The following is a 15,130-nucleotide window of genomic DNA, read 5'->3' on the forward strand; positions in this document are numbered from 1 at the left end:
GATACCCAGGTTATACCAGCTGTACATATATCATTATATATGTAAGATACCCAGGTTATACCCGCATGCTCCATATCACTATAAACAAGAAGATGTATAACATATACCAGCTGTACATATATAATTATATACAGGAGATACCCAGGTTATACCAGCTTGGTCCATATCACTATATACAAGAAGATGTGTAACTTATACCAGCTGTACATATATAATTATATACAGGAGATACCCAGGTTATACCAGCTGTACATATATAATATTATATACAGGAGATGCCCAGGTTATAGCAGCATGGTCCATATCACTATATACAAGAAGATGTGTAACTTATACCAGCTGTACATATATAATTATATACAGGAGATACCCAGATTACACCAGCTGTACATATATAATTATATACATGAGATACCCAGATTACACCAGCTGTACATATATAATTATATACAGGAGATACCCAGGTTATAGCAGCATGGTCCATATCACTATATACAAGAAGATGTGTAACTTATACCAGCTGTACATATATAATTATATACAGGAGATACCCAGATTACACCAGCTGTACATATATAATTATATACATGAGATACCCAGATTACACCAGCTGTACATATATAATTATATACAGGAGATACCCAGGTTATAGCAGCTGTACATATATCATTATATACAGGAGATACCCAGGTTATAGCAGCATGGTCCATATGACTATATACAAGAAGATGTATAACTTATACCAGCTGTACATGTATAAGCAAGATATTGCTGCATTTGTGGGAGGAGAGGATGATTACAAGGCTGTTCATACGTACCTGTGGGCCCAGGCTGGCTGATTACTAGACTATTTATAGGCACCTGTTGGCCCAGGCTGGCTGATTACTAGACTATTTATAGGCACCTGTTGGCCCAGGCTGGCTGATTACTAGACTATTTATAGGCACCTGTGGGCCCAGGCTGGCTGATTACTAGACTATTTATAGGCACCTGTGGGCCCAGGCTGGCTGATTACTAGACTATTTATAGGCACCTGTGGGCCCAGGCTGGCTGATTACTAGACTATTTATAGGCACCTGTGGGCCCAGGCTGGCTGATTACTAGGCTATTTATAGGCACCTGTGGGCCCAGGCTGGCTGATTACTAGACTATTTATAGGCACCTGTTGGCCCAGGCTGGCTGATTACTAGACTATTTATAGGCACCTGTGGGCCCAGGCTGGCTGATTACTAGACTATTTATAGGCACCTGTGGGCCCAGGCTGGCTGATTACTAGACTATTTATAGGCACCTGTGGGCCCAGGCTGGCTGATTACTAGGCTATTTATAGGCACCTGTGGGCCCAGGCTGGCTGATTACTAGACTATTTATAGGCACCTGTGGGCCCAGGCTGGCTGATTACTAGGCTATTTATAGGCACCTGTGGGCCCAGGCTGGCTGATTACTAGGCTATTTATAGGCACCTGTGGGCCCAGGCTGGCTTAAACTAGGCTATTTATAGGCACCTGTGGGCCCAGGCTGGCTGATTACTAGACTATTTATAGGCACCTGTTGGCCCAGGCTGGCTGATTACTAGACAAATCTACTAATAGTCTTTTCGATGGGGGCTGTATAGAGGGAGAAGAGTAGAGGACCTAGTACTGAGCCCTGAGGAACGCCGACATCAAAAGGAAGAGGAGAAGAGCCAGCTAATTATACACTAAAGGAGCGGCCAGAGAGATAGGAAGAGAACCAAGAGAGCAGTGTCCTTAAGGCCAATAGAGTGGAGCATGGTGAGGGGGGGGGGGGGGGTTTATGGTCTACGGTATCAAACGCTGCAGAGAGATCCAGAAGAATCAGTAGAGAATAGTCACCATTTCTTTTTGCTGTTAGGAGATCATTAGACACTTTAGTAAGGGCAGTTTCTGTAGTGAAGAGGGCGAAAGGCAGATTGTAAGGGGTCAAGAAGAAAGTTTGCAGAGACATAGCTTATTAAGCGAGGGGTTATAGAGTGTTTGAAAGAGGAGGGAAAGATACCAGAAGAGAGAGAGAGATTAAAAGTTGTACATAGGTGAGCGATGACAGCCGGGCAGAGGGACTGGAGGAGGTGTGATGGAATAGGATTACAATTACAGGTTGTGGGTCGAGAAGAAGAGAGGAGCCTGGAGACTTCTTCCTCTGTTATAGGGTCAAAAGAGGAGAGAGAGCATGTGGAGGAATGGGAGGGAGGAGGATTGAAATTATTTGGGGACTGGGAGATAATTTCCTGACGGATACTGCCAATCTGGTCTCTGAATAAGTGTCCATGCCATCAGCGCAGAGGTCAGTGACAGGTTCTGGAACTTTAGGGCTTAGAAGGGAATGAAAAGTGTCAAAGAGTCGTTTTGGGTTATTTGAGAGTGAGGAGATGAGAGAGGTGAAGTACTTTTGTACATAAATCTTCAGACCCTTTGCTCTGACACTTGACTTTCCACACTAGGCCTGGGGTCTCCTATTTCTCTGGATCATCTCTGAGATGTTCTACACCTTGAGTGGAGTCACCGGTGATAAAGTCAGGTGACTGGACATGATGTAGAAAGACACAGGCTTGTCTATATAGGATCTTAGCTGACAATGCAGATCAGACTTAAAACCAAGCCATTAGGAGGAAGGAACTGCCTGTAGAGCTTAGAGACAGGATTTTATGGAGGCACAGATCTGGAGAAAGGGACAAAACCCTTTCTGTTACACTAAGGCCTCTTTCAGACAGGCGTTGCAGGAAAAGGTGCGGGTACGTTGCGGGAACATGAGCGATTTTTCCGTGCGAGTGCAAAACATTGCAATGCGTTTTGCACTCGCGTGAGCAAAAATCGCGCATGTTTGGTACCCAGACCCGGACTTCTTCACAGAAGTTCGGGCTTGGGATCGGTGTTCTGTAGATTGTATTATTTTCCCTTATAACATGGTTATAAGGGAAAATAATAGCATTCTGTTTAAATTCTTTTTTTATTCAAATTTTTAAGGTTCAAAAAAGTTAATTCTGCTTTACAGTAAAGTGATAATGAATATCCATATCATAAACATAAATAAGATTGGTCTACATGGCATTAAATATCATGACATGTATTACAATGGGATTGTACAACAATCAAGTACTAATGTAGGAAAGAAAATTTTCAGTTCTCAAAAGTTATTGAACCTATAACCATAGACGCTGGGGTGACGGGCAATCAAGTATCAGGTTAGGACCGAAGTCTTTATTAACAACATGAGTTGTGATTGCCATTTGTTATAGGCCTGTACCACTACAGTGACCTTAATACTTTGGAGTTTAACCAACTTCTGAATTACTGATTGTGGCAGACCTAGTCAAGTCATCCCAGCAATTAACAGGGGGAACACGGGGGAGGGAATGGGAGGGGAGGGAGTCAGGTTTAATCTAACCTTATGGGTACAGGGTCAGGATGATGAAGCTGAGAAATTAAAGATGTTCAGTTAAGGCATCTTTTTCTAAAAGTTTGGTCCAAGGGTCCCAAGTTTGATGGTATTTTGGTTTATTATCATCTCTAATTAATCGTAGTTTCTCGTAATTATGTAGGGTATGTGTGGCGAAAGCCACTTCGCCACGGTGTTTTGGAGCGGGCTGTTTGCCCGCCTCCTGCCCCAGGATTATGGCCCATACTAACTTTGAAGGAGAAGGTAGACCGGCCGCACAGCTTAAATCTGTGGAACTGTTTTGGGCAGGAAAGCCATGCTTGCGGTCGGCCAAATGTGACTTCCATGGAATTCGGGAACCCCTGCTCAGATCTGGGTGATTTTTGGATATGTTGTTCACCCAGATCATGTGGGGTTTTGGGGTGTTTTCTGTGTTTGGGGGAAAAATGTGTGTTTACTGTCTGTGAGTGATTAAGTTAGCCCATTACGTTTGGTAGTTGTATTTTGTGGATTGCGTCTCAGTGTGTTAGTTAAATGCGTCACAGACAATGCTCATTGTATTTTGTTGATTGTGTTACAGACAGAGGGAAGGGGATTTTGTGTACAAATGCTGGGAAGGTTCAATACTGTAAATACATGTGATTGGCTAAAATATAAACTGTCACAGTCTTTTACAAGGGCCCCAGGGGGAGTGTCCCTTGCTAGGAGACCTGCATAAAAGGCTGGAAAATAACCCATTAAAGAGCTCTGCTTAACCCTCAAGCGAAGTGTCGTCTCGTTCTTGGGGGAATTGGATTGTATGCTGATTGCCAGGAGTGTAAGCCGATTGTATCCTTTTCCTGTTCCGCGGTTTCCAGGATTCGTGTAGTTTGCAGTTCGGCAGACTGGTGCTTGCAGTAGCTGCCTGTGCATGGAAAGGAGAATATCGTCGGAACGGAGTTGTGTGCTGAACGGTCCGTTACAGTATGCATCTCCTTCAGCCACTCTGAGATGGAAGGGGGTTCTTTTTCCCTCCATAGTTTAGGGATAAGTAGCTTGGCTACGTTTAACATATGTAGTGTTAAAGGGTGCCTGATAGCGGAGGTTTGTATATATGGAATATACTAAATAGAATCAGGTTTGGGGGGATTTTGGCTGTCGAGTTAAAAGTTTTGTTGACTATCATTGCAATGGATTTCCAAAAGGCTTCTAGTTTTTTGCAGTGAAGCCAGATATGGGATATGGTGCCCTTTTCCGCCTCACATCTCCAGCACAACGGGGATACGTCTGGGAGCATAGGACTAAGTATAACAGGGGTTCTGTACCAGCGTGAGACTATTTTGAAATGAGTTTCTTGTATTTTGGGGCTAATTGATTTAGATCTCGTATTTGCAATAATGTCTTTTATCTCGGAGCTATTGAACTCCCTACCTAGTTCTGCTGTCCATTTTTCAAGGTACGAGGGGGGGAGGGGGGATTATTGATAATGTTGTAGATAGAGGAGATAGCTTTTTTTACCGGGGTATTTGTTTTGATGCCTTTTTGTATAGGCGTTAAGGGGCTGGCAGAAGAGTTATAGATTCCTGATTTCATTATGTGGTCTTTAAGCAGCGAATATTCCCGGAAGGAAAGATCTAATTCTGAAAAGTATCTATTAAGATCTATATATGAGATGAAGACATTGTCATGTATTAAATTCCTTATTGGTGCAAGAAATAATTCTTCCACCTTCATTATCAGATTTTTTAGATCTTTGAGGTGAGGAGGGATCAATGTTCCCACCGGGGTCACTGCCATATTAGATGTCAGAAATTGCGTTATTAGTTTTATGCCAGATTTTTAAGGGAAAACTAGTCAGAGGGTCTCTGTTTTTTTAGTTTTATGAGGGTAAAGGTTTTCTACTGTTTTCCACAATAGTAAGCGGTGCTCAGGGAGCAGCGACTTCCCTTCTATATCTGTCCATCTCTTTCTGGAAGGCTTAATAAACCACTCCAGTAATTCAGCTATGTGTATAGACTGGTGGTATTTTAGGAAGTCAGGTACTCCCAGACCACCGCTCGCCTGGTGGTATTTTAGGAAGTCAGGTACTCCCAGACCACCGCTCGCCTGGTGGTATTTTAGGAAGTCAGGTACTCCCAGACCACCGCTCGCCTGGTGGTATTTTAGGAAGTCAGGTGCTCCCAGACCACCGCTCGCCTGGTGGTATTTTAGGAAGTCAGGTGCTCCCAGACCACCGCTCGCCTGGTGGTATTTTAGGAAGTCAGGTACTCCCAGACCACCGCTCGCCTGGTGGTATTTTAGGAAGTCAGGTACTCCCAGACCACCGCTCGCCTGGTGGTATTTTAGGAAGTCAGGTGCTCCCAGACCACCGCTCGCCTGGTGGTATTTTAGGAAGTCAGGTGCTCCCAGACCACCGCTCGCCTGGTGGTATTTTAGGAAGTCAGGTACTCCCAGACCACCGCTCGCCTTAGGCATAGAAACGCTACTAGATTGTATCCTATTGCTGTTTGATCTCCAAATACATTTCAAAATCATCTTCCTAAGAGTGTTATAGAAATATTTAGGGATGTCAATAGGCAAAGCCTGTAAAATATATAAAACTTTGGGAAGTATCATCATTTTAATGGCATTTATGCGCCCAAACCAGGATACGTACGGTGTCTCCCAGTCTTTGAAGGCTGATTCCACCTTAGTTAGAAGAGGAAGGAAGTTCAATGTATATAATTCCAGGAAGTTCCTGCTAATGTTGATGCCTAAATATTTAAAGGAAGTGTTAGATGGTTTTAAGGGGGTAGTAGAAATGATCTCTTGCCATACTAATTGGGACGTGGTGACATTATATACTTCAGATTTATGAAAATTAATCTTGAAATAAGAAATAGAGCTAAAATCTTCCAATTCTTTCAGAAGAGTGGGAATCCCATGAATAAGGTGTCGTCAGCATATGCCGCTACCTTGTGTTGTTCCCTAGATGCAGTGATGCCTTGGATATGAGGGTTGGATCTTATCTTGATTAGTAATGGTTCCAAAGATAGGATAAAGAGAATGGGTGACAGAGGGCACCCCTGTCTTGTGCCATTTGAGATTTGGAAGGCGGTTGACAATGAGTCATTTACCCCAACAGCAGCTGATGGACGGTATACATGGCTAGAAGTTTGGATATAAATGTTTGGGGAAATTCAAAAGCGCTTAGGACCTCTTCCAAGTAAGAGCAGTTAAGCCTATCAAACGCTTTCCCTGCGTCTGTTGCTACAAGCGTGAGGGGATGTTCTTTGTATCGCGTGGAGTATTCTGTATATGTTATCTTTAGATTCCCTACCTTCTGTAAAACCAACTTGATCGTTATGGATGATATTTGGGGTCATATTCTTTAGTCTATTCGCTAAGGTTTTAGCATAAATTTTAATATCCACATTTAAAAGGGAAATTGGTCTGTAGTTTGAACATAATGTTGTGTCCTTGTCTTCTTTGGGTATTAATGTGATATGGGTGTTGAAAATAATAGCATTCTGAATACAGAATGCATAGTAAAATAGGGCTGGAGGGGTTAAAAAAATAATAATAATAATTTAACTCACCTTAATCCACTTGATCGCGGAGCCGGCATCTCTTCTGTCTTCTTTCTTTGCTGTGTGCAGTAACAGGACCTGTGGTGACGTCACTCCGGTCATCACATGGTCCATCACATGATCCATCACCATGGTAAAAGATCATGTGATGGACCATGTGATGACCGGAGTGACGTCACCACAGGTCCTGTTACTGCACACAGCAAAGAAGGAGACAGGAGGAGATGTCGGCTCCGCGATCAAGTGGATTAAGGGGAGTTAAATTTTTTATTTAATTTTTTTAACCCCTCCAGCCCTATTGTACTAAGCATTCTGTATTCAGAATGCTATTATTTTCCCTTATAACCATGTTATAAGGGAAAATAATAATGATCGGGTCCCCATCCCGATCGTCTCCTAGCAACCGTGCGTGAAAATCGCACCGCATCCGCACTTGCTTGTGGATGCTTGCGATTTTCACGCAACCCCATTCATTTCTATAGGGCCTGCGTTACGTGAAAAACGCACAAAATAGAGCATGCTGCGATTTTCACGCAACGCACAAGTGATGCGTGAAAATCACTGCTCATGTGAACAGCCCCATAGAGATGAATGGGTCGGGATTCAGTGCGGGTGCAATGCGTTCAACTCACGCATCGCATCCGCGCGGAATACTCGCCCGTGTGAAAGGGGCCTAAGAGTTCCCAGGAGCACAGTGGTCTCCAAAATTGTTGCATGGAAGAAGAACAACCAGGACTCTTCCAAGAGCTGCTACCTCCAAAGTAACTAATCGGGAGAGAAGGGCCTTGGTAAGAGGTGACCAAGAACCCAATGGTCACTCTGCCCTGAGTAAAGGGGCTTTAGACTTAGGTCAATGTGAGTTTTTAGTATCTTTCAGTTCTCGCTTTCTCATTATGGGGACTGAGGGCAGAACGATGGGGGAACTGATAGCACAAGGGGCGAGAGAACAGAATGTGAGGACAGTGAAAGGGTGCGAGGACTTTCCAGATGCCCTTGGAGGTGATGATATGGAGAAGATATCAGACTATCCTCCAGACTCATCTGAGTCCTTCTGCACATTTATCTCCCAAGAGACCAAAATCCATTTAGTTGGATCAGTCTCTCCTCTAATATATTTTTGGTGAGTCAGACGCTCCCCCCCATTAAACGATGACTACGCAGTTATAAGTATGGCAGCCTTAACATAGTCTGTAGTCAGACATAAGATGAGAAGTCGAGAAAACGTTCTATCACACATCATCCCATTTATTGCACAGGGGCCCAGGTCTGCACAAAACGCCAGACGTGAACCTGTCACCTTCTGGAGTAGGACCAATCAAAGCATGGAATGTAGTCAGCTGACCATGGCGGACACCTCCCTGGTCCAGAGTGACAACTGAAGCTTCATTCAAGACCCATTTGTACAAAAAGGGATCCAGTCAGCAGTAGGCCCCGTGCACCCAAATGCTAAACATGTGGATTGTCCACCACGACTTCTAGTAGAGGAAAGTAATATTAGGATGATGGTGCTCCCCTCGATGCCCAGGATGTATCCACCAGGCCTTAGTTATCACCACCCCCACGACCTGTATGCAGCATCTTAACTCCCACACCTAGGTGCTGCCCACCTACCATTAATCCACCTGGGCTCAGGATTGTGGATAGAAAACTCCTTCCTGAAGAGGTCGTCAAGGTTCAGGATCTTCTCTGGAGCGTTCGTCATTTCATCTGGAAAGAAACAACAATATGCAGATTGCTAAATATTCTGCAGGGAGATATCATAACCTCCTGGGCTGGAACCTCACATCTCACAACCTCAGTGGTCACAACTTTCCTGGTCAGAACCTCACAACCTCTATAGTGGGAACCAACCTGGTTAGACCCTCACAACCTCCCTGGTCAGAACTTAACAACCTCTATGGTAAGGACTGAACCTCACAACCTCAATGATGAGGACCAGCCTAGTCAGAACCTCACAACCTCTATAGTGGGAACCAACCTGGTTAGACCCTCACAACCTCCCTGGTCAGAACTTACCAACCTCTATGGTAAGGACCGGCAAGGACTGAACCTCACAACCTCAATGGTGAGGACCAGCCTAGTCAGAACCTCACAACCGTTGTTTTTGTTTTTACAGCATTACTCATTGTGAGTCAGTGTCACAGTGGACTGTGTGGTCACCTTGTACACCCCTGACTAATGTGCTCCTTTTATTCCTCCATATTAGGTTATTGTCTTATATTAGATATGTATTGATCGTCTTCACATCTGAGGACCTCTGTGACCCTCAGGAAATGTCAGGATTGGGAACTCTACACTTCCAGGGGTCTCACTGTTCACAGCATTCCTCTCCGAGGGGGTGATAATAGTGATATCTCTAAGACCGGCGGTAGTAGTCAGATGTTGGGGGTAGTGATCCATGGCCCCTGCTAGTGATAGTACAGATATGTGTTTCTGGATATCTCCATACCTCCCAAATCTTTGGAAGGTCAAAGAAGGACACTTATGGTTCATTGTGTGAAAGATCAATTGTTCCTCCATATCTGTAGACTCCAATTGTTTTCTTAGTGGAAAATTATCTAAAAGTGGAAATTTTGAAAATCCAAATTGCACCAATCAATCATATAATATACACGTGGGGTCTAATATACAGACAGGAACCTGGACCTCAGATCAAAAAGAGGGACAATTAAAGGAGCGAAGAGGAACAGAGGGACACCTGGGAGGCAAGATATCACTGAGGATATATATACACATCACTATGAGGATATACACATCACTATGAGGATATACACATCACTATGAGGATATATACACATCACTATGAGGATATACACATCACTATGAGGATATACACACATCACTATGAGGATATACACATCACTATGAGGATATACACATCACTATGAGGATATATACACATCACTATGAGGATATACACATCACTATGAGGATATATACACATCACTATGAGGATATATATACACATCACTATGAGGATATACACATCACTATGAGGATATACACATCACTATGAGGATATATACACATCACTATGAGGATATATATACACATCACTATGAGGATATATACACATCACTATGAGGATATATATACACATCACTATGAGGATATACACATCACTATGAGGATATATACACACATCACTATGAGGATATATACACATCACTATGAGGATATATATACACATCACTATGAGGATATACACATCACTATGAGGATATATATAAACATCACTATGAGGATATATACACATCACTATGAGGATATACACCTCACTATGAGGATATATATACACATCACTATGAGGATATATATACACATCACTATGAGGATATATACACATCACTATGAGGATATATACACATCACTATGAGGATATATATACACATCACTATGAGGATATATATACACATCACTATGAGGATATATACACATCACTATGAGGATATATACACACATCACTATGAGGATATATATACACATCACTATGAGGATATATACACATCACTATGAGGATATATACACACATCACTATGAGGATATATACACACATCACTATGAGGATATATATACACATCACTATGAGGATATATACACACATCACTATGAGGATATATACACACATCACTATGAGGATATATATACACATCACTATGAGGATATATACACATCACTATGAGGATATATACACACATCACTATGAGGATATATACACACATCACTATGAGGATATATACACATCACTATGAGGATATATACACATCACTATGAGGATATATATACACATCACTATGAGGATATATATAAACATCACTATGAGGATATATACACATCACTATGAGGATACACACATCACTATGAGGATATATATACACATCACTATGAGGATATATACACATCACTATGAGGATATACACCTCACTATGAGGATATATACACATCACTATGAGGATATATACACATCACTATGAGGATATATACACATCACTATGAGGATATATACACACATCACTATGAGGATATATATACACATCACTATGAGGATATATACACATCACTATGAGGATATATATAAACATCACTATGAGGATATATACACATCACTATGAGGATATATATACACATCACTATGAGGATATATATACATCACTATGAGGATATACACATCACTATGAGGATATATATACACATCACTATGAGGATATATATACATCACTATGAGGATATACACATCACTATGAGGATATATATACACATCACTATGAGGATATACACATCACTATGAGGATATACACATCACTATGAGGATATACACATCACTATGAGGATATATACACATCACTATGAGGATATATACACATCACTATGAGGATATATACACATCACTATGAGGATACACACATCACTATGAGGATATATATACACATCACTATGAGGATATATATACATCACTATGAGGATATACACATCACTATGAGGATATATATACACATCACTATGAGGATATACACATCACTATGAGGATATACACATCACTATGAGGATATACACATCACTATGAGGATATATACACATCACTATGAGGATATATACACATCACTATGAGGATATATACACATCACTATGAGGATATATAGACATCACTATGAGGATATATACACATCACTATGAGGATATACACACATCACTATGAGGATATACACACATCACTATGAGGATATATACACATCACTATGAGGATATACACATCACTATGAGGATATATACACATCACTATGAGGATATACACACATCACTATGAGGATATATACACATCACTATGAGGATATATACACATCACTATGAGGATATATAGACATCACTATGAGGATATATACACATCACTATGAGGATATATACACATCACTATGAGGATATATAGACATCACTATGAGGATATATACACATCACTATGAGGATATACACACATCACTATGAGGATATACACACATCACTATGAGGATATATACACATCACTATGAGGATATACACATCACTATGAGGATATACACATCACTATGAGGATATATACACATCACTATGAGGATACACACATCACTATGAGGATATATAGACATCACTATGAGGATATACACATCACTATGAGGATATATACACATCACTATGAGGATATATACACATCACTATGAGGATATACACATCACTATGAGGATATATACACATCACTATGAGGATATACACACATCACTATGAGGATATATACACATCACTATGAGGATATACACACATCACTATGAGGATATACACACATCACTATGAGGATATAAACACATCACTATGAGGATATATACACATCACTATGAGGATATACACACATCACTATGAGGATATATATACACATCACTATGAGGATATACACATCACTATGAGGATATACACACATCACTATGAGGATATATACACATCACTATGAGGATATATACACATCACTATGAGGATATACACACATCACTATGAGGATATACACACATCACTATGAGGATATACACACATCACTATGAGGATATATAGACATCACTATGAGGATATATACACATCACTATGAGGATATACACCTCACTATGAGGATATACACATCACTATGAGGATATATACACATCACTATGAGGATATATACACATCACTATGAGGATATATACACATCACTATGAGGATATATACACATCACTATGAGGATATATACACATCACTATGAGGATATATACACATCACTATGAGGACATTTGGCGGTCTTTTATCAAGATTAGTAGTGAGAAGTTGATTGCTTTCCTCTGATAAAGCCAGGACACATCCGCATCTTCCGGCTATAATGACCATTGATACTTATGGATGAAGTAGTGAGACCACAGACCACCACTCCATCTGTGGAGACCACAGACCACCACTCCATCTGTGGAGACCTGTAAGGTTACTGCTGCTTTGAGGGGAAGATGTTATCTGTAGGGCAATCCTCATGATAATAGTAGGTGTAGAATTAGGATGACAATCTAACCTCTTTATTTTTCTCAAGGCCTGGATACAGATGTCTACACTTATCAGTGCGATGCTCGGATGGAGTCACTACGGGGGCCGCTCTGGTCAGAGAGAGGATCTGCTAAGAGTGAGGACGAAGAGGAAGTTACCGATCCAGGACAGGAAGTAGAAGACAAAACATCACATGGAAGTCATGTATTGGCTGTCCATAGGTGGGAAAAAAGTAATGAAGTGCCCTCTTCAAAAAGATGAGAGTAATGGAGCGGCGACCAAAGAAAACGTATGGCCAGTAGTGAAAAAATGTGTCGGTGAGGAGGCCACGGACAGACTGAATGTCTATATATCATGAGGTGGCGGTGTATTTCTATATGACATTGTGATATATAGACGACCAGTAATGAGGTGGCGGCAGTATATTTCTATATGACATCATTACTAGTCGTCTGCATGAGGTGGCGGTATGTCTATCAGTTCCGCACAGCTCCCGTTCTCTGTATTACACGGTGGGTAGAGTTCTGCCTTCCTGGCGCCTGCGCTGCAGGTTTCCACATTTCTATGGCTTGATGGGGATTTTGAGTCCTGGCAGCTGTGCAGACCCCATCCTGCCCCTGCGTTGTCTGTGACCACATCTAGAGCAGACGATGGACGGTATACGTGTATTACAGTCCAGTGCTCACCTGGAGTCAGCAGGATTACGGACATGGTGATCAAGGAGCAGACGACCAGAATGACCAGCAGTGCAATGGCGATGCCCTTCCAGTTCTGCTGCGTGGGGCTGCTGCTTGCCATCTCCTAGACACAAAGCAGATACAGTCGTGTTAGTGGCACATCTCATGTATGAGGCCCTGCACTGCCCCAGGGGCCCTTTATGAGGCCTTCAACCTACACTGCATGATGCTTCCAGTTACTAAAGCTGAATGGAGCTAAACGTCAGGCCCTATTATCACTACTGACCACAGAGTGTGCTGAGGGGTCAGAGGTCCCAGTACCACCCAACTGCCCACCTGCCCTGGAGTCAGACATGTTTGCCCAGGTTCACCCCTGATTGGCTGGTGCTCCCCTACACAGGTCACCCATTCTACACAAGCAATGGCAGAAGACGGGAGCGATCCGCTGTTCACTGCACACCCAGAAGTTTACATGGAAGATTTCCACAGGCACCAAGGCAGTAGACAAGGGTAGCACCATGAAACAGCCACAAGAGAAGGAGCCTGCGCAGAGCCACATCACAGCCCACAGACGAGAGCCACATCACAGCCCACAGACGAGAGCCACATCACAGCCCTCAGACGAGAGCCACATCACAGCCCACAGGCAAGAGCCACATCACCGCCCACAGGCGTGAGCCACGTCACCGCCCACAGACAAGAGCCACGTCACAGCCCTCAGACGAGAGCCACATCACAGCCCACAGACAAGAGCCACATCACAGCCCTCAGACGAGAGCCACATCACAGCCCACAGACAAGAGCCACATCACAGCCCACAGACAAGCCACATCACAGCCCACAGAAGAGAGCCATAACACAGCCCACAGACGAGAACCACGTCACCGCCCACAGGCAAGAGCCACGTCACCGCCCACAGGCGAGAGCCACGTCACCGCCCACAGGCGAGAGCCACATCACCGCCCACAGGCGAAGTGAAATCCCATGGAGAAGAACCACCTCACAGACCATGGAGTAGAGCCACATGATACACCACAGAGAAGATCCAGGTCACAGCATAGAGCCATGTCACTGGACCCAAAGTGCTACATCATAGTCCACACAGTAGAGCTAAGTCACATCCCACAACCTAGAGCCACATCACAGCTCACAGAGAAGAACCATGTCACAGTCAACATAGTAGAGCCATGTCACAGGATGTAGCAGACAGCGGCATGACATCCCACAGTAGAACCACGTCAAGTGGCAAGGGGAGCCGGAGGTAGGCCCAAATGGCGGGGGGGGGGGGGCAGGAAGTAGGCCCTAGTGGCGAGGGGAGCAGGAGGTAGGCTCTAGTGGCGAGGGGAGCCGGAGGTAGGCCCTAGTGGCGAGGGGAGCCGGAGGTAGGCCCTAGTGGCGAGGGGAGCCGAAGGTAGGCCCTAGTGGCGAGGGGAGCCGAAGGTAGGCCCTAGTGGCGAGGGGAGCCGGAGGTAGGCCCTAGTGGCG

The 15,130-nt window shown here is 43.3% G+C and overlaps 1 protein-coding gene across 2 annotated transcripts in view; it reads right to left on the minus strand.

Annotated features, from left to right (window-relative positions):
* The window catches only part of DPP10 (dipeptidyl peptidase like 10), a 305,051-nt gene that overhangs the window by 232,063 nt on the left and 57,858 nt on the right, over nt 1–15,130 (minus strand). The window contains exons 2-3 of one of the 2 annotated variants that reach the window (XM_040440599.1): nt 13,655–13,769; nt 8,553–8,648 (exon numbers count right to left, since the gene is read on the minus strand). In XM_040440599.1, coding sequence (XP_040296533.1) covers nt 8,553–8,648; nt 13,655–13,769 — 211 coding nt within the window. Of the gene's footprint in view, nt 1–8,552; nt 8,649–12,996; nt 13,099–13,654; nt 13,770–15,130 lie in introns of those variants that run through there. The other variant, XM_040440600.1, reaches the window with a different exon arrangement.

Source organism: Bufo bufo, chromosome 7 (genome assembly GCF_905171765.1).
Source record: "Bufo bufo chromosome 7, aBufBuf1.1, whole genome shotgun sequence".
NCBI classification, from domain to species: Eukaryota; Metazoa; Chordata; class Amphibia; order Anura; family Bufonidae; genus Bufo; species Bufo bufo.